Source organism: Amphiprion ocellaris, chromosome 20, assembly GCF_022539595.1.
Source record: "Amphiprion ocellaris isolate individual 3 ecotype Okinawa chromosome 20, ASM2253959v1, whole genome shotgun sequence".
NCBI classification, from domain to species: domain Eukaryota; kingdom Metazoa; phylum Chordata; class Actinopteri; family Pomacentridae; genus Amphiprion; species Amphiprion ocellaris.
Genome location: NC_072785.1, coordinates 13,127,244 through 13,147,228, shown reverse-complemented (window position 1 = coordinate 13,147,228; position 19,985 = coordinate 13,127,244). Strand labels below are relative to the sequence as shown.

The 19,985-nt window shown below is 38.2% G+C and overlaps 2 protein-coding genes across 3 annotated transcripts in view; one reads left to right on the top strand and one right to left on the bottom strand.

The window, feature by feature from the left end:
* tonsl (tonsoku-like, DNA repair protein) overlaps positions 1-19,985 on the top strand; it is a 317,986-nt gene that overhangs the window by 17,311 nt on the left and 280,690 nt on the right. The window contains exons 29-30 of one of the 2 annotated variants that reach the window (XR_008599989.1): positions 15,307-15,465; positions 16,401-16,898. The gene's annotated coding sequence lies outside the window, so the exon portion shown is untranslated. Of the gene's footprint in view, positions 1-15,306; positions 15,466-16,400; positions 16,899-19,985 lie in introns of those variants that run through there. The other variant, XR_008599990.1, reaches the window with a different exon arrangement.
* Positions 874-3,683, bottom strand: LOC111577967 (antimicrobial peptide NK-lysin-like). The gene is made up of 5 exons (XM_023284512.3): positions 3,525-3,683; positions 3,313-3,398; positions 2,194-2,271; positions 1,949-2,103; positions 874-1,668 (listed from the first exon to the last, which is right to left on the bottom strand). Exons 1-5 carry the CDS (start codon positions 3,571-3,573, stop codon positions 1,572-1,574), a joined length of 465 nt encoding a protein of 154 aa, XP_023140280.1. The 5' UTR covers positions 3,574-3,683; the 3' UTR covers positions 874-1,571.

Below are 19,985 nucleotides of genomic sequence, written 5' to 3'. Positions count from 1 at the left end.
GTTTTGCAACTGATTATGTAGAGCCCAAATGATGGAACAACGTATAATTCACTTAGTAAGTATACTCAAGCTATTTATTTAAAGAAACTAAATCTCCCGATTAGGCGATCTTCCAAGCTTTGTTTATTTGGGGTCTTTATGCATATTTAATGCAACAGTGCAGTTAATTCACTGCAGTGCTTTTAGTGAGTGAGGACAGCACCCAGCAACATCCTGCTGGGGTGTTACTTAATAACCACTTTTTGCTTTGTTTTTTTTTTCTATTGCAGTTTGATCACGTTTTAAACAGTGGCTGACTGGTTTTAATGTAGCCCTCCAAAAGCAAAACAAAAAAAACCTATCTGATGGTATCTCGAGTGCTTTTTGCAGTTGCAACTGTTGGATGGTAAAATTCAATGCAGATATGAAGTATAACCTCCGTCACCACAAAACCCACACTTTGTTTCTGTCTGCTTTGCATTTGCACTAATAATGTAGTTTGAACTAGCATTCTTATGATGGGCCAGACTGGCCATTCTGAACTTCATTATTATTATATACACAACCATTCAAAAGTTTGGGGTCACCCAGGCAATTTTATATTTTCCATGAAAACTCACACTTTTATTCATGTGCTAACATAATTGCACAAGGGTTGTAACATGGGTGACCCAAATCCAATGGAAAATGGGTGTCTCCTGACCCACACTGCACATCAAAGGGTAAAAAAAAAAAATCAGACGTTTCTATCTAGAATAGTCATTTACCACATTAACTATGTCTAGACAGTGTTTCTGATTCATTTAATGTGATCTTCATTGGAAAAAAAAATGCTTTTATTTCAAACATTTCAAAGTTAACTGTAAATTTTATTTAGCACAACACAGGCACAGGTAATGCTTCAGCTGTTTATTGATGTCAATTGTGCACAGATACAAAAATGAAATATATCATTATAAGAATGGCAAAGCAGGTAAAGGTAACACAAAGTAAATAAGTGGCAAATCATCGATCATATATTGTTTGCCTTCATTGCAGGGACAGCTGGGGGGAGATAGTAGAGGGATGGCATGCAGCAAAGGACTCAGCTTTATTTTTTAGCGTCGTTTTCTCAAGATGACAGGTTAACTTATCTTGTTATCTCCAGACATACCTCTGTCATTACAAGTTAATTATTCTGTTATTAACCAGAAACAAATGGGTGTTGAATCTTTCGTGAAGGTTTAACTCAGACTTTGCATCATGTAATTTTTATCAGAGACAACATTCAGCTCAGTCCTTGTCATTTAAGGAGAAGACTAGCTGAAAGTTTACAGGTACGTCAGTGATGCCGCTGCGACTTTTGACAGTCACGACGTGTGATCAAATGAACCAGACACTCATTTTCAAATTTTTCATCATTATTAGGATCAGTTGTCTTGAGAAAACAAAAGGTCAGTTGTGTTATCTCCAGATATCTCAAATTAACAAAATAATCAACTTGTGGCATTGAAAAAAACATTTTAAAACGACCCTTCTCAGTTATAAGCCACTATTACAAAGCATGCATCTTCAAAGATTTTTTTCCTTACTAATAAAATGCAGTTAGATTTTTATCCATGCATAGGATGTACAGGAAGTCCATTCACTTTGATGACTGGAAAGTCTTCATCATCTGCATCAAACACCAGGTCCAACAACTCCTTCGGCCTGAAGAAAGCACATCAGAAAAACAGAGGAATATTAACAATAATTTAAATGTAATAAATCATCAGTGATGGGATACAAAAATGATTAGTTATTAAATTGCATTTCTCAATTACGATTGAGTACAAGTAAAGCAAGAGTACACATTAATTATGAGTAGAAGTTAGATTTGTTACAAAAGGAATAATGAATATTGAAGATTGTCTGTAGATATGCTGATGGAAACCTTGGATCCTTTTTATCTGTGCTTTTACGTTAGTTGAACATTAGAACAGTTCCTCACTTGCAGGCTTTTGTGTTGACGCAGATCGTCCTCACATCGTCAGTGGTTGTGAGTTCTTCGATCAACTCTCCAAGGTGGTTCTTCACAAATTTGCGGCACAGAGATTTAAGCAGTCCAATATTATCACAGACAGTGTTCAGTTTTGGTGTCAGGCTCTGTAAGAGAACAAATTACATTATTGCTCCTTTCAAGAAGTTGTGACCAGATCATGCGGCGCACTGCTGCCAGCTTTATAGACATTTTACCTTTGCAGTGGCGTTTGGTCCCATGACCTTCTTCACTTTGTTTAAAGCCCACTTGCATGCCCAGCAAATCCCTGGAAGCTGCAAATAAAAGTAATGCCAACTACTTTTAATGCAGAACAAAGGGATGAGGCCTAAAAAATAATGCTTAATATGAAAGAAAAATGTTAAACAAGCAGTGTACACAACCAATAAACTATACATAACACTCTATAGTGTAGTTGTGAACACATATTGGGGTGTTTTTATTTTTTTTTCCCGTGCCTTTGACTTTTTTAGCTCCTATTTGAGGGCATAAAATGTTCTTATATCTGCTTACAATACCGTGGATTACAGCATATTACAAAAATCGTGTCTGTACTGAACTATTTAATGTAATACTGTGGATGTGTGAAAGTAAGGTGTAGTTTTATTTTAATAATAACAGAAGAGTTCCCCTGAACATTCATCTTGTTTCTCTTAAATAGTTCCACTCCTTCTGTTGATGTCTTGTCTATTATGTTGTCTGCTGCATTTACTTTTTTTTTTTACAACTAAAAAAAGGAATTTTTAAAAAATGAGCATAAATTATGTGGCAGAAATATGTTTCCACTCTTATTTCCTATTCTGTTAATTCATCTGTACTATAGAGTCCCTGTGATCATTTGCAGGGTCCCAACCACTGCTTGTAAGGTGAATAAAAACTTTAAAAACATTTCCTCTGATTTAAACTCCTAACAATAACACTTCAAACTAAATACTTCCATTTATACTTAGCCACTTAGTCTATGCCTCCTGATTATTTTGATAAGGTTATGAAACATCATGCATAGTTAAAAACAGAACCTTGTTAACCCTTATCAAAAGAGTATTTGGGGTTCCTTTTGGGTGTTTCTAGTGTCTATAAGTTTACATAAGTACAATACTGAATGCAGAGCTTTCAGGGTATTTTTGCATTCATGTTGTGGTGGTTTTATTTTGGTAACTGATCAAAATACTTCTTCCACCCCATCATAAGCCTGAATTTATTTTCAGATGGTGTGACTTAGTGATAAGGTCAAGGCTAAACATTATATTTTTAAATAAGTCTTCACAGTGGGTGGCTTTCTTGACCAAACATCTGATATTTGGCAGAAGCGTTACCTTGCGTGCGTCCATGGTGACATCCGTGTCCATCTCCTCCACATCACTGATGCTGACCTCTATGTTTCTCCCGTGGACAGCCCTGACTGTGGAGAGATGAAGCAAAAACGTTTTGGTCTACTTTACACCTTAAAGACAAGTGGAAGAAATTCCAGTTTAAATACATTCTGATGTAAGTCATGAAAACAGAATATGAAAGGCCAGAGCCTCACCTGTACATGCTGCAAAAATGCACAGAAGCAGGATTGAAATTCTTTCCATTGCTGGCAGTGAGCGATCAGTATGAACGTCTGTCTGTCTGTGTGTCTGTCTGTGTGTCTGTCTGTGGTGATAACACCCAACTTTTATACACAACCAGAGGTGAGAGGACTTCACAACAGCCCCCCTGGCAAACCTCAACAGACGGAAATTAAAACTAGCAGCGGGCTACGGTGCAGAAACTCATACGTGGCTTTGCATCTTCTCACAACCGCCCACCCCCTCACTAGCTACATTGTGGTCTCTTACTCACTGATCTGAAAGGAAATGGTGAGTTGAGCCTAAATTTCTGTTGTGGCTTTCACAACTGAAGCAAAAAGTAAATTTTACCTGTAAAGATGAACATCTTTACCTGTATACTCAGCATTTCTAAAATCAGGTGTGTTTGGTGACCATTGAATAGATGCTTTTATGCACAGGAGACTCACTTCAGTTTAAAGCTAATTTAGATTTGAAAATGTGCTGAAACAAGGAGCTAAAATAATTTAACTGTGACAAGCTGAAGTATTTAGATTTTTCATCCTCAGAGATAAAACACTCCTTTACACCCAGTGCATGATCATTTTAATCTTTCACGTAGATGCCAGTTGTCAATGTTTCAAAAATGTTGACCTTGAAGATCAGTTGGAAACTAAAGCTCCAAACAGCCTTAAACAGGCCCTCGCACACCCAACAATGTTGATATGTGGTACAAGAAGACCTAGCCAATCAATGTCCAGGATTATATCACAAAGTTTCCTGAAACTGTATGTGCAAATATAATGGCTACAACTTTCTGTTAATGATAGCTGTGACTATGACTCATTTTTGGAATGTGGATGTCTTCAGACAAGGATTCTTGTCCAGCGTATGACATTTGGGCCAGACTGGATCATGTGCAGCTAAGATATAAACACTTCAGTTGTCATGGTGAGACATCAAAATTCACTGCACAGCCACAGACACACCTTTTAACGAAAACTCACATTTTTCCCCATGAATTATCATCAACACTACATCAAAGTGTAAAACATATCATTTCCTGTTGCCACAAGGTGGTGCTATGACTGTGAATGGATATTGGCATATGGATGTGATCAGGGCAGGACACTGAACAATCATGTAAAGTTTGAGGCAGATTGGAACATGGTACAGGGTAGTTAGACAGCACTCTTTCATGGCGAAGCATCAAAGTTCAGGGGTCTGCCATGGCCACGCCCTTTGGCTTTTGCAGAAGATAAATTTTCATCATTAAGGCCTGTTGTATATACTGGCCAAATTTGAAGTCTTGGCGTTACCCCTTATGAGGATTTAACCCCTGAAAATGAGCAAAAATAACAAAAGATCACAGTTAATACAAAATGGCCAACTTCCTGTTGGGTTTAGGATATGGGTGTCACTGGCTTTTTTGTGTGCCCTGACGTGCTACATATGACGACAAAATTTGGTAGCTGTAGGTGAAATGTCCTGCCTGTAGTACATGCTATAAATGTTGCAGGGGCGCTATTGAGCCATTTTGCTATACACTTGCTCACGTCCCATAAAATTAGAAATGTTTCTCCAATTCTGATGTGCATTTTTGAGCATGTTTAGGCCCTTAAAAATGTGATTCTTTTGGTTGAAAAATAATTCCTTGCATTCCAATAGGACCCCACGCAATGTCAGTGCTCGGGCCCTAATAGTTTTGCTACATACCAATCCCATCTTAGTTTAGCATGTTAGAGTATAAATAAATCATTGCATTGACAAAAATGCTTATCTGCAACCTTTGTGGAATCAAATCAAAACTCAAAACAAATTTTATTGCTATCTGGCCATAAATTTATGAACATAAACTGGAACAATGTTTTTTACGACCACAGATAAACTCTGACACAAAAAGCCTCAGCGGACCATCAGTGTTGGTTTGTCTGTCTGTCTGTCTGTCTGTCTGTCTGTCTGTCTGTCTGTCTGTCTGTCTGTCTGTCTGTCTGTCTGTTAGCAACATCACTCAAAAACGGATTTGGATGAAATTTTCAAGGAAGGTCAGAAATGATTTTGGCAGTGATGTGGCTTATAGTCTGGATCTACGGATTTGTTAAAGACTTCAGTATCGTTGCGAGATAGCGGCACGGCGTCACTGTAACTATGACAACAAGTGAACACTACGTTAGCTGCCTGCTGACGATCACGATTGATACTACAAATCGACCACTGCAGACTTATCAGGACCATCGGAAATGATACAAGGAACAATTGATTAAATTATGGGGGTGTTTCCGACTCCCATCAATTCCCGCCACATATTTAGGTCACGCGATTCGGTATCTGTACATAACGTACATGCATAACATACACCTGTGCTCAGCGCAAGGTCATTTTGTTTGTGGGTACATCTATATTAAATGACCACATTCTATAGTGCCATGATTTCTGCCACCAATTTTTTTTCAAGATTTCAGCCCTCGGAAATGATTCAACGACCTAGTAGCCTTGTAGCCTTGGCGAATTACTGCGCTCTCTGAGTGCTTTTCTTGATTTGAAATGTGACAATACATTTACACAAGACAGAAATACTTCAAAAAGTTTGACATGGTAATCCCAAAAAGCAGATTCTGTCAGGAGAGGGACCAGCAGTTTACCACAAAATGTGACTACATTTTTTTGTATGTCTGTGTCAAAAGCTGACAGGCACATAATTAAAACCCCACTGAACATGACAATCAACTCAACGTAGCTCATTAGACATATGGCACACACACAACACATATTTAGTTTCTTTTGTCTTTGCTATTCCCTTGTTTCTTCTATCATCTTATTCAGTTTTCTTTATTTCACTTAATAAGCCATATATTTTCTTGCTACCTTTTTCACCACACTTTTTTAAAAATTATATCATCCAGAACTTATAATTCGCGCCAATAAAGCATAATGAATTTAAATGGAAAACGTATATGAGCACCAAACAGCCGAGATTTCATTCTAGAATCTAGATGAATTCTTTGAATATCTACAAACTGAACAACAAACTGAAATTCCTAAAGCCGCGCTACCAGGCTGATCAAAAATCCAGTTCTTAGTTTTGCCCTCTGTCGGCTACATGCTTGGGCCTTTTATCAGCGGGTGAAGTTTGGACTGATGATGACTGAACCGCAGTCCACAAGATGTGCTTGACATGAACTGTGACATTGTTTACACAGAAAAAAGACTTTTCAAGTAAATGCGCGGACTGTCAGTCTTCACAGCTCGAGGACTTGTTGCGGAAGTTAGTATGCACGGAGGCTGTTGTGTGTTTAACATTAGCACTACTGTTATTAAAATGGATGTCACATTTTCTGCCTCTTTTCATTTGCATCAAGTTTGTCAGAGAGCAGGTTCTACATGTGTCACAGTGTCACTGATTCAGTGTTAAAATGCTGTTATTTGCTCTCTTATTTACAGTTTATGGTTCTTCAGATCTCATTCTGACCAGATGATAGGGACATAGAGGCTTGTTTTATATATATATATATATATATATATATATATTGAGGTATAAATTTTAAAAGAATAAAAAAACGGGTTAAGGGGTTAAACACTAACTTTAAACACAGGTGAGCTTTACTGTGTTTAAGTACACGTTCTTACATGATCTTATAATTTCCCAATCATGATTAAATTTTTACTTTAAACAATTTCTAAAAATAGTATGTTGAACATCACATCTTATGTTTTAATGACACTCAGCGGTTGTCGACAGTTTTGACTCAGCTTCATTTCCCCTCATAAACCTTCAGAACTTTTGCCAGCTGTGTGACCAGACAGGAAACTCCTACAGTCAGTGGCTCAAACACATGTCAGGCTTTCCACTAGTATATGTCCACAATAATTTACATCACTGCATGCTAAAATAAACAGCTTCAGAGGTTCTTTAATGCATGTACAAAAGCAACACAGAACTGAGTAATCAAAATCAGCAAACAGCTGAAACGTGAGTGCGTCAGTCTGATGTGTAGCAATAAACTATTTTATTTCTTAGTATTCATCAGTATTGAGAGGCGGCCAAGTGTTTGCAAAGCAGCAATCAAAGCAAAGAGTGATTATTCTGAAGAATCTAAAATAATAAAACATTTTTTGACTTATTTCACATTTTTTTGTTTACTACATAATTCTATATGTGTTCATTCATAGTTTTGAAGCCTTCAGTGAGAATCTACAATGTAAATAATCATGTAAATAAAGAAAAAACTTTAAATTAGAAGATGTGTTCAAACTTTTGACTGGTAGTGTACACTATAGATGTTCAATGGAATCGTTGCCGCCTTCTTTTTCTATTATGAACACAACAGACACGCAGGCAGTGCAGGAACGTAGGAAAATGTCTGACAGACAACTTTAATTTTAAGTTAGTTAAATAGTCGCATGTTGACACAACAGATCTAAAAGAAGAGCGTTTCTCAAGTTTTGACTTGTGTGTCACAGTTTCTCGCCTCCTCTTCACGGTTGTCTTCTCTCCATCACTGGGATGGAAAATTCTCCTCCTCCTTCTCAGTTTGCTCTTCCAGGGGCTTCCACGACTCAACAGCTGCCAAAAAGAAAGCAGGGCTTACAAAAGCACCTCACTTGTCAGAAAGGATCGGTTAAATATTTTCACTGTCAGCATTTCATCTTAGCTGTTCTCGGCTTCCCCTTCTGTGGCATTTTTGTCTTCTTTATGACAGTTTGCTTTTCAACCACATGCATCTGTGCTTCATTAACCACAACTGATGCTTGCAAAAACAAACCACCGCACTTTGAATGCTTTAAAGCCCACCGTGTGAAGTATTTTTAAAACTACAGTTAACTTATATAGAAAATATGTAATATTCAGGATATTACGCACATGGCCTGTATTATTCCTTCTCATTACAATATAGTATTAACCGGTTTGCTTAATATCTTTGTTAGTGGAGGTGTCCGAAGCATAGTTTTTGTTGTTTACTCAGAAACTTACTCCAGTTCCCTTCAAACTACCAGCTTCACCACTATACATGCCATATCTTATCAAATCATTGATATTTTTCCTGATATCTGCACAGTTATGCGTAGGACTATAAACTGGAGGCACAAGAATGTTTTCTGATTCATGCTTGACTGTTAGAAACTGAAATTGACTTTCTGGGGGTCTCGGCTTCTGTTTTCATTTTTGCTGGTGTGGCTCACTTAACATCAGCAATAAGTCAACTGTTTACAGCTGTTGACGAGTTAAAACTGCAGGGGAACTGAGAAGTTTGCTTTCTTTGAGTAAAGGTGACTTGAACTTTAAACTGTGATCTAATCCTTTTCTGTGACTGATGGTTTTCTTGCCATTATTTTCACTCTGACTAAACTAAGGGACAGAGGTGAAGGAACAAATGATGACAATGTGGCTCTCTTGCCCCCGCAACACTTTTACTTTCAGTGCCTTTGTGGGTCCTCTGCATATGATGTGTACCGAAATTATAACGAAACTGTGCTGCTAGATGTTTTCTGACGCTGAAGTTAGCTGGTTTTATTTGTAATTCATCACATCATGCATTTTCTTCCTATTGAAGAAGATTTTGAGTGTTTTAGTCATTTTTACAAACAAAGTTGAATATGCTTTACATACGTTGTATACTTTATTCACTGTCACAGTTATGCCATAGTCTGTTAGTTTTAGGGTTGGTGATGTTTTTTGGTGCAGCTTTCAGATAGTTGTCATTTTATGATTTATTATCCAAATTTTTTTCTTTCTTTTTAAAATTTTTTGTATTTCCTTTAAGTTAAATTTTTGCTTAAATGACGATCCAGTTGAAAATATTAAATAATGCTCTGTTGTGCTGTTCTGAACTCATTAAAAAATTCAGCTGCTTTTCCACTGTGTTTGATTGACAAAGAAGGACTGAAACCATCCATCCATCCATTGTTTATACACAAATTAATCCTCATTAGGGTTGCAGGGGGGCTGGACACCCCGGACAGGTCGCCAGTCTATCACAGGGCTACACATAGAGACAAACAAGCACACTCACATTCACACCTACAGACAATTTAGAATCACCAGTTAACCTCAGCATGTTTTTGGACTTTGGGAGGAAAACCTACGCATGCACAGGGAGAACATGCAAATTCCACACAGAAAGATCCCCGGCCAGGATGCGAACCTTCTAGCTGTGAGGCAACAGTGCTAACTAGGCCTAAACTACAAGTCTGAAAACTGGCACAAAAGCCACCATACATGCCTGTTAACAGCATTAAGGATTTCCACTAGCGCCCCGACAAAGCATAAGTCTCATTGTTAACTGCAGCTTAAGAAGGACTTCATGTGTAAAACCGCCTGACAAAGTGTGGACCATCTTATTAGTGTAAACTACTCTGACGTCAGTAAGAAAATGACATCAGTCTAAAAAAAAAAAAAAAAAAGGCACACGGCACCAGAGCGTTGCTGCAATTCAGATAAATTGAATTTCTTGATATTTCTAGCAGTTTGACAAAAAAAAAGTAGAGCTTGACGTCCAAATTCTTTGAATGCTTAACTGCCGCTTCTGCAGTTTCGTTGGTTTTCACAGGTTCAGCTTGTAAGAAAAAAACAGACCACACGCCTCAAAGACCGCTTCCTCCTTCACACCTACTGAAACTCTCACAGCTTGTGTATATACACTTCACATGCACAATGCTCAAAATAATTTTAAAAAAACTATGAGTGCATGTTGCAATTGTCAGCAGCTTTAATAGAGTAAATGTGTGTATAAATGTCAAATGTTCAAAACAGCAGACAGTATGTTTTGGGTTGTTTTTTTGTTTTTTTTTTAACATATTTATTGCTTTTATAAATATGTGCATGTTTACTTTGTATCACTTTGGAAATAGAAACACCTGTCTGAATAGTCTACATGTCCCTTTTTACTGCTTATACCCTAAACCTGCATAGGGAACCTGCACTCACACAACTCCAAACAGAGAAAGACTATTCTATAACTGCCTAAATCATCAGACTCTTTAGCTGCTAAATGATCCACTATGTTCATCAGTTACTCAATGATCGTGTTTAGTTTCTTGTTGAGGAGGTCGTGTTTAGTCAGTTTATGGCCTTTTGTTGCTGAAAACAACTGTAGCCAAAAACACTGCTGTGATAATGGGGTGAGTAAACAGTAAGGTTGTGGGCTGGACAGCAAAAAAAGGAGCTCAAAGATGCTAAAAAAAAACAATTCCACAGAGGTGAAAAGAACTTGCAAGCAATATCTGTCACGCTGGTCATAGTCCCTGGACTCATTGCTCATGGAAAAATATCAACCTGTGCAGCTTTAAGTTGGATTTTTACAGAAAACATTCCACTCGAAGTTGGGTGAAATTGTTCCATTCAAACAGTTTGAATGTAAAACCACTGAGGCAATCTCTAGGGTCCTTTTTTGTTCTGTACAATTTAAAAGATCTGCAGTAGTGATCTTCAGCTCATGCAGGCAAGAGTGAAAGTGTGTGTGAAACTGTCATCTCTAACGTCACAAGTATCTCCGCTCTCTCATGCTTGTTTTTCACTCCTTTTCTAATTTGTGTTTATGCTTTGCTGTATTTGTTCCTCACTGGTTAAGTGGTTGTTGCACAGGACCTTTGCAAAACCATCTTGTCAGTAGGTAGCATATTGCTGTTCCTCCAAAGAACCAACAGGGTGTACTAGAGTCAAATATGTGAGGCCTGGTGAGAGTTATTACACAGACACAGAACAGGAAAATGGGTAGACACTGAAATAGCAGTCTTTGATTGTCTATAGTTAAGCTGCGCCACCAGCAACAATATAACCACGTGAGCAGCAGCTTAATGGAGCCGCTGAAGCCTCTGAATCTGCAGCAAATCAGCAAAGTACAGAATGTGCAGGTTGAGGAAGATCAGATAGGAGTGAATCAGGAAGACTTCCTGAAACTGAGAGAGTGATGGATGAGGAAGTGACCTTGTTCAGCAGAGAATGTCCTGGAAACAACATTTTACAGGTTGTCGGTCTGGAGTCTGAGGGCAAGCGAGCAAAATTCTTAATAATGCTAATGCTAATTTAACATTCATACATTGCTGTGTAAGTCAGCTTGTATTTTCATGCTTACAGTGACGCTTCCCAAATTAGTGTTACTTCAAAGCAATTACTGCAATATAGCTGAGATCTTCATCTCAAGGTTCACCTGAGACTTTAACAGGAAGTTTGCTCAGTTGTCATGGAAGATGCACAAACTTGAGAGACAATAACATGTAAAACTACACAGTAAAAAAACAGACAGTTTACACATGACACATACCCAAGACCAAACTTCAACAGTTTTAGAGCTTGATAAGACAGAGAATTACATCTAAAAAAGAGCTTCATTTTGTTATGTATTACTTTTTAGTATTGTCATTTTTGACTGATGTTACTTTGAAACAGCAGAGGATTAAAAATGTAATTGACATTTTAAAGGAATCTTTAAATCCACTGATTTTGCACATTATCTTCTGTTTATGGATGCACATAAAACTAGTTACCACCTCATGGCTATCTTCCTCCACCAAGTCATTGGATATAAAATGTTCTTCCTTCATCATTTTATCCAACCAGAAATTGTCATAATTAGTGTGTAAATTCTTGAGCCAAAGTGGTTCACAGTGACCTTTGACCACTAAATTGTAATGAATTAATAGTTGAATCCAGATGAACATTTGTTTCATATTAGAAGAAATTCCCTGAAGGCTTTCCAGAGATATTGTGTTTACAATGAGATGAGACGGATGGACGAACGTAAATATGTATAAGCAGAAAGACTGACGACCCATAAACACATCTAGCCAACTTGGAGGCATTAACAAGCTTCTCAGAGGCCATTGTGGCACCACAGGGCTGTATTAATCTGATCAGTGGTTTAACTGATATCATTTGAGTCAGTGACAGGTGGAGATGAAGACTCCTAGGACTATGAAAAAGATATGTGACATAAAGCAGAACGCTGTCATACCGCTCCTCATCTCTGACGGAGCTGTTAGTGGTTGAGCTGCATTGTGGGTAATGTAGGGGCTGGGTGTTCCCAAGCGGGAAGAAAAATAATCATTTTTCTAGTTCTGCTACATTCATTTCTTTACCTCTTTAAAAAATATATCTGATAATGTTATAAATTCTAATATAAATGAATTCCACACAGCATTCACAAAAGATGTTTCATGTCTTCCACTGTTCCCTCTAAACTGCGCGCGTGCGCAATTGCGCACTGCTGACACGATCTCCGCGCACAGAAAATCTGCGCTGCGCACAAAAAAAAAAAAAAAATCCAACCTAAATTGTAAATAAAATAAGCACGTAACAATTCATTCTGTGCCATTTTTCAATGTGAGTCAGTGAGTGACCGGTGACTGGCTGCTGCAGCCAATGATGCGATTCACATACGTATTTACCATAGACCAGCCCTATTCAATTAGCGGCCCGCGGGCCACATGCGGCCCGAAAGCAACCCTCGAGTGGCCCTAAAGCAACTGCCGAGTGATTGGGACTTGGGTCCGAGAAAAACAGAAAAACATCTTTCAGTAACACTGACAAGTTCTTACAAAAATTCCAACATTATTGCAAACATTGAATGCAACACTTACCGTAACCTAACAACTAACCCACAATGCATTGTGTTGAGGAGACGCGTTTGAAAAGTTAACATTAGCAGTTCTATACAGGCGAAAATAGCAGCATGTCTTTTTCTATCCTGAAACGACAGATCGGCGAGGAAAACCGTCGGTTTAATCCTGCGTGGACTGACAAGTATTTATTTATTTACCACCAAGTCCGAACGCCAAACCAATGCGTTTACTCTGCAACGAGTGCTTTGCAGCGCTGAAAGATTAGAATGTCCGAAGACACCACATTGAAAAAACATGCCGCGTTTCGGACAAACTTCCCCGAGGGATGTCATGAGAGAGCGGCTATAATTCAGAGTTTGACTGCATCTTACAACCGGAGCTGTACTACAATGAAGCGGACCTGCACAGCTCAGGAAAGGGCCACGAAAAAGAGGCCGTTCACAGACTCAGAAACTGTGAAGGACTGCATGTTGGCTGTCGTGGATGAAGTTTTAACGGACGATAAACTTAAGACGAGTGTGACATCTGCTATCAAACAGGTCTGACACGTCAAACATTCTCGCCACAGATGTCTTCGAGACATGGTAAGTGCAACAAAGCAGCGTGCTGTAGCAGACACTAAAGGTAGTTTTATGTATTTATGTGACTATTTTCTGTTCACTTATAAGTTTAATATTTAAGAAAGACATTTTGTTTTGACAGTTATTTCACTTAGTTGCACTTTATTATGCACTTTGATGTCAGCTTTATTTCATTTCAAAGGAATAGTAACTATCACTGTGCCTACTGTTTATTTTTTTGATTATATGCACTGAAGCTGTGACTGTCTCAGATGAGACCAAATATGGACAGGGACAAACTCTGTTTTTTGTTATTTCAAAAGAAGAAAAATGTCTCAAGTTCTGAAAAGTTACTGTTTAGCAAGTTACTTTTTAATGCACTTTGAGATGTGACCAAAACAAAAGATGGTGTTTCTAATCGGCACTTAGTTTTTATGTTCATATGTGCCTTAACCTGTGCTTATATTTACCTGTCAAAATGTGTTGAAGTTGTGTGTTTGAAATGTAAAATTTAAAAAAGCAGTATTTCAGCACAGGTTTAGTTTAAGTACTGCTCTTCTATTGTGTTTATGTCCTTTTGGATGTGGCAATATGTTAATAAACATCCAGTGTGTTTGTTATCTTATCTGTTTGTGTTTATTTTAAATGGTTAACTTTGCTCACTGTCTGCTAAAAACGTCCGGCCCAGCTCATGTTCTTAGTCTGAAAATCCGGCCGAAGTCAATTTTTAATTGAATAGCCCTACCATAGACTGTATATAATGGTATTTACGCAGCTAATCAACTTCAGACGTCCTTATGTGTAGCCACCGTTGTTCTCATAGATATGAATGAGTAGGTAGGACACGCCCCTTTGAGCTGCGTGCTATGGCGAGGCTAAGCTAGTGGGGGCAAAGTTTCAGTGCATTCCGTTGACGTACTATAGACGGCGTGAAAACGGAAACAACAAGTATGTCGGCTCACTGTGCTGCATACAATTACACACTACGTCGTACGATTGAGACAAGGAAACTTGGAATGACTTTTCATACATAAGAATAGTTTTTGGCTCTTTTTTCATTATGAAATCTTGTTGAGAGCTTCCAGTCTATGAGAGCTAACTAGTTAGCCACTAGCAAAACGCTAAGGCGAGCTAGCAGCTTGACAAGCAAATACCAGACGATTAATAGTAGCTGTAGTATAGTTGTACAAGCAGTAGTAGTAATACTAAAAGTACAAGCAGCAGTAGTAGTATAAACAGCTGTTAGAGTCGTAGAAGTAGTATCAGCATTTGTAATAGTATTACAAGTTGTAGTAGCAGTGCCAGTATCAGCAGCAGTAGTTAGTGTACTACCACTACTACTAGTAGTAGTCACATTGCTATTACTACCACCAGTACTACCAATAGTAGTTATAAAGTCTAACTCATGTATATCCAGATTACCATCTATGTTCTTCCTCCAAACCCATTTTATGATTGGGATTACAGGCAGTTCTTTAGGACTGCTCTCAAATAATTGAAATGTCACTAAACAAGGTTATACTTATCAAATTAAATAGCTCTGGTCTCCAGTATATTGGCGAATTCGGTTCTTTGTACTTAATTTATTAGCATGATTTCTTTTTAATATGTTGTGTACAGACTTAATTACTTCTCTGTCTACTTTTCTTACTCCATGTAGGTTTCCCAGAGACTATGGGTTGAGGAGGAATTGGAAGTTTGTCGGCTTAGACCTGGTGTCATTCCATCAATGTTAAACTTCCCGGCTCATCTTGGAAGAGTACGTGCCAGAAAGACCACGACCAAGCAGCCTTGAGATCTTAGGCAGCGTCTCCCTGAGGTGGGTGTTGACCGTGTTCACGGTCAGGTCTGTGGTAATCCTGTCAAAAAACAAAACAGAAAAAAAATCTAGATTATAAATCAACATGTAACCAGAGCACTCTGTGTATAACGCCATAGTATAGGATGTAGTTCAGAAAATGTCAAAGTATAGTATTCTTTACTCAAGAATAACATAGTATGGCCTGTAGTTCATAGTACAGCATGTTGGCAAGAATAAAAAACAAAACATAAATTATTATGTGGTTCAAACAGCGCAAAATGATAGGATGTTGCCTAAAATTGTCATGTATGATATGTGGTTCCAAAAATGTCATAGTGCTGTATATTGTCAAAATAGTATGTAATTCAAGAAAACATCAGAGTATAATATGTCATCTAAAAAATGCCATAGAATAATAATTTCATTGCACAAGTAAAAGTATAGTAACTTTTAAAACTGTTCGAATTCTTATATGTTGCTAAAAAAACAAAAAAACTAAAACAAAAAAACGTCACAGTAATATGTCAATTAAAAAAGCCTATAGTATAGCGTGTCGCCCAACAAACATAGTATAGCATGTCGCTCTAAAAACGTCACAGTATAGCCTTTAGTCCACAGCTGTCAGTAGGTGAGGAGCAACACAAAAACAGTCCAAACGCTGGTTTCCAGAGGGTTAGACGAGAATTTATTTGAAAGAGTAAGTTTACAACAACACAACATGTGAGGGGGTTAAAAACAAATGGGTGTTAGTAAAATAAAAATAATTCAACAGAACTTAAAGTGAACTTCATGTTGACATTGATGGGCATTCCAACCAGGAACAAAGTAAAAGATAATCAATATGAAAAAAAACTCCTCCTGTTCACCTCTTAAAACCCAAAAACACACTGCTGTAGCACCCTAAACTAAAACTACCAATGGATTCCCTGTTTTCCTTTCTGAACAATTCAAAGGTCCCTCTCTATCTCCCTACACATCCACCAACCACTGGAACACATCTCCAAAGTTCTGCCGGGCCAGCTCAGCTTCTCCTCAGAAGAAGTGGCGCCACCTGCCAGATGAAGGAGCCTTTTGAGAGGCAGCTGGCATCATGATTGGACTGTACTTTGGTCTGTTCCAATCCAGCTTCAGCTCCAGAGACGGCAGGCGGGACGAGTCAACGGAGGCCGGGTGGACGAAGGCTTGCAGCTGAATACAATCCAGAAAACAACAGAGGAGTAGTGCAGGCCCAGGGCCAGAACAGAGTAGCATCGTATGTCTCTTAGAAAACATCATAGTATAGCCTTTGGTATGAAAAAACGCCATCATATACATCGTATATTGTACAAATAACAAGTCAAGGCAAAGAGACATACATTGTAGAATTGTAGTAATTGTGGGCTGACTGATTTACTGATTATCAGTATTTTATTTTTTACTGATTTACGGTAATAAATACATTTATAAATGGCGCTACTTTGGCTCTGAACCTTTATCTACCTGTGGTGGCTCTGTCTTCTGGAGTGATTTGATTGGTTATACGTCTCGAATAAAACTCTTTTAACTTAACATCTGAAAACAAAACAAAAACGTATCAACAAAGTTTTCTGTTAGAGTTTGTGTTCTTCTAAGTTTAACTCCAAGATTTTAAATACTTTCATTTACTGCAAATGAATATCTACTCCAAATGTCTCCCTAATAATCATTATCAGCCTTAAAAACCCACAAAACACCCCTCTATACTCGACCACACTTAGTACAGTCCGGTTCCCCCTTCTATAAATCTGCTTGGAATCGTCCACTTCCTGTTTGTCAAAGTGGCCTTCTACCTGGACAGGTTTTGTTGGAGCTCATGCAACAAACATTTTGGGTAACTGCACTTTCATATGGATGGATGACACTGAATTAGAGTCTGTTTTAATGAGACTGAGTGAAGATATGTAGCTCTGTCATTAAATAGGAAATTATTTCTCAGAATTCACAGAGAAAAGTCTGAAATGTTTGCTCGGTTAGCGTCCCACATGTTCTTTGGCTCAGCTAAAGCTAACTCTCTCCAACTTCTGGATCTCTTGAGTTGCTTGTTGTTAAAATATCTTGCTAGAGGTGCTGAAGCTCAGAAAGTCTGAGATGTTTGTTCAAAATAAGCTCATTCTCAAGTCTTATCTGAACTGTCCTCTTTTGTTTGAACTTTCCCTAAACTTAGGAGTTAATGACAGAGCAGCACATCCAGACTCAGTCTCATTTATGTAGAGATTAAACTTCAGTGTCATTCATTGATGTTAAAGTGCAGTTTTTCAAATGTTTGTTGCACATGCTCCCGACCAAACCAGTCCAGGTGGAAGACGATGTGAAGAGAAAGCTCCAGAGGATGAATATCACACATTTACGTTGGAAATAAATGTCCTTTAATTAGACATTGTCATGCAAAATTTGGATTTCCCTTTAATGATGTTCAAATCTCTGTTGAATGTTTTGTTGATGTTGGTTTATAAATGTTTTCTGACACTCGGCCTCAAAGATTAAAACCTTTTACGGCTCACAAGCTGCAACAATTCACACATTATCAACTATCTTTCTGACTAAACTAAGATAAAAAGTGAAAAACTGCCTGATTCCTGCAGCTTTTTGTTTTTTATGGCAGTAAACTGAATATATTTGGGTTTGACATTTTATAAAGCAAAACAAGAAATGAATTACTGGAGAAAACAATCAACAGATTAATGGACAAAGAAAATGTATTTTCCAACATATATGGCTGAATTACTCCAACATTACAAGATACATACAATTTGAATTCAATTTTATTTATATAACGCCAAATACAGGTCAAATTGTCTCAAGACACTTTATTTTTATATTTTTTGTCATATTTAAAATATGACAAAGTAAGAAATTTAAACCTCTTGACTAATCCAATTTATTATTTGGTTTTTAAGAGACTAATCGACAACTAAAATAACTTTCTCCACTAAAACTAATAAACATGAGGTCAAATAGAAGGAACAGTTTTAAATACTGCAGTCCCACGATGACAAGAATAAAGTTTGTCAACAAAAAGTAAATCTGCTGGTGGATTCCATTAAAGTCCTAATAAATGATAATAGAGTGTGATACTAAAGATTTGTGGTGCTAAAAATGTCAAAGTAAAGATATCAAGTTGAACATCTGGATGGAGGTTGATAAAAGTTGACCTTCTTTCATTTCTCTGGAGCCGACTCCATGGATTTTATGGATGGTGGTTAAAGACCTGCTCTTCTAGTCGTCTTCCTTCTAGTCGCTGTAAAAAGTCAGTCCATCCTGGCCGACTTCAACATCTCTTCATGACAACTTGTTCTGCCTCCGACCTCGTGGAAACTCCAGAAACTCGGGAAAACCCATGGAGACTCGAAGAACTCGTGGAGACTCGAAGAAATCGTCGGGCGGGGGAAGGTGTGGTGGGCGGTGGGGGGAGGTGGGGGAGTAGAGGGGGGAGGCCGCCACCCACCTCCCCGCCTACTCTCCGCCCTGACTCCACCCAGACTCCGCCTTGGCTCCACCCATGTGGTCACTTCAGGAACGACGATGCCAAAGGGACGACGAAATTATTTCTTTTTATCTGATCTGTAGCTCAGTGAGTTAAGGATTTGCCTGTGGAGCTGCAGGTCGCTGGTTCAAGACCAGACCCTTCTTAAATTTTCATCAAAATCCTGACAAAGACGAACAAAGAAAACTGCCGGTGGCGGGTCTTGAACCAGCTACCTTCTGCTTGGTAGTCTGTCTTCTTATCCCCTGAGCTATTCGCTCAGATACTAATTCTTCTTTTTTTTGCGCATTTATCATCTATTTTTTGTCCTTTTCGAGTTTTTTTTTCGCTCAAGTCCCATCTTGACCGTTTTCTCAGGAGGTTGGACTTCAGCCTTTGTGCTGGTGGGTTGAACCTTCAGTTCCAAGACTTTCCAAAGCCTCCACACCTCCCGAGTCCTCAGGACCTGAGCTTTCACACAGTCTGAGGGCTGAAATTTTCTAAGTCCCACAGTAGTTCTCTGTTAGATTTAACTTTCAGACAGTCCAAGGACTGATATCTTCTAAGTCCCTGAGTAGTTCTCTGTTAGTTTGAACCTTTCGACAGTCTGAGGACTGAAATCTTAGAAGTTCTTGAGTAGTTCTCTGTTAGTTTGAACCTTCAGACAGTCTGAGGACTGAAATTTTAGAAGTTTCTCAGTACTTCTCTGTTAGTTTGAACTTTCTGGTTAACAGAAGCCTTAAAACTTGTGACCATGAGTCTTGATTTCACATTTAGATCATCCGTCTGAGTTCTTCTCAGACCTTCACCTGTAGGTTTTTTAGAAATCCTCAACAAACTTTGATTCTCTTCACTGAACAGTAAAGTTTGTGGAGATCAGAAGGTAACATTAGTTTGATAAATGCCTTCAACTACTAGTAGACTTTATCTGGAAAGCAGTTTTCTTAAATGAGTTCTTAGTAAATCTATCCACAATCAAACCAAGAACATAGAAAGAGGAAATGTTTGAAGAAACAACTTGATGTTTTCGTTTCAGCCTAGAAAGACCTTTATCTGT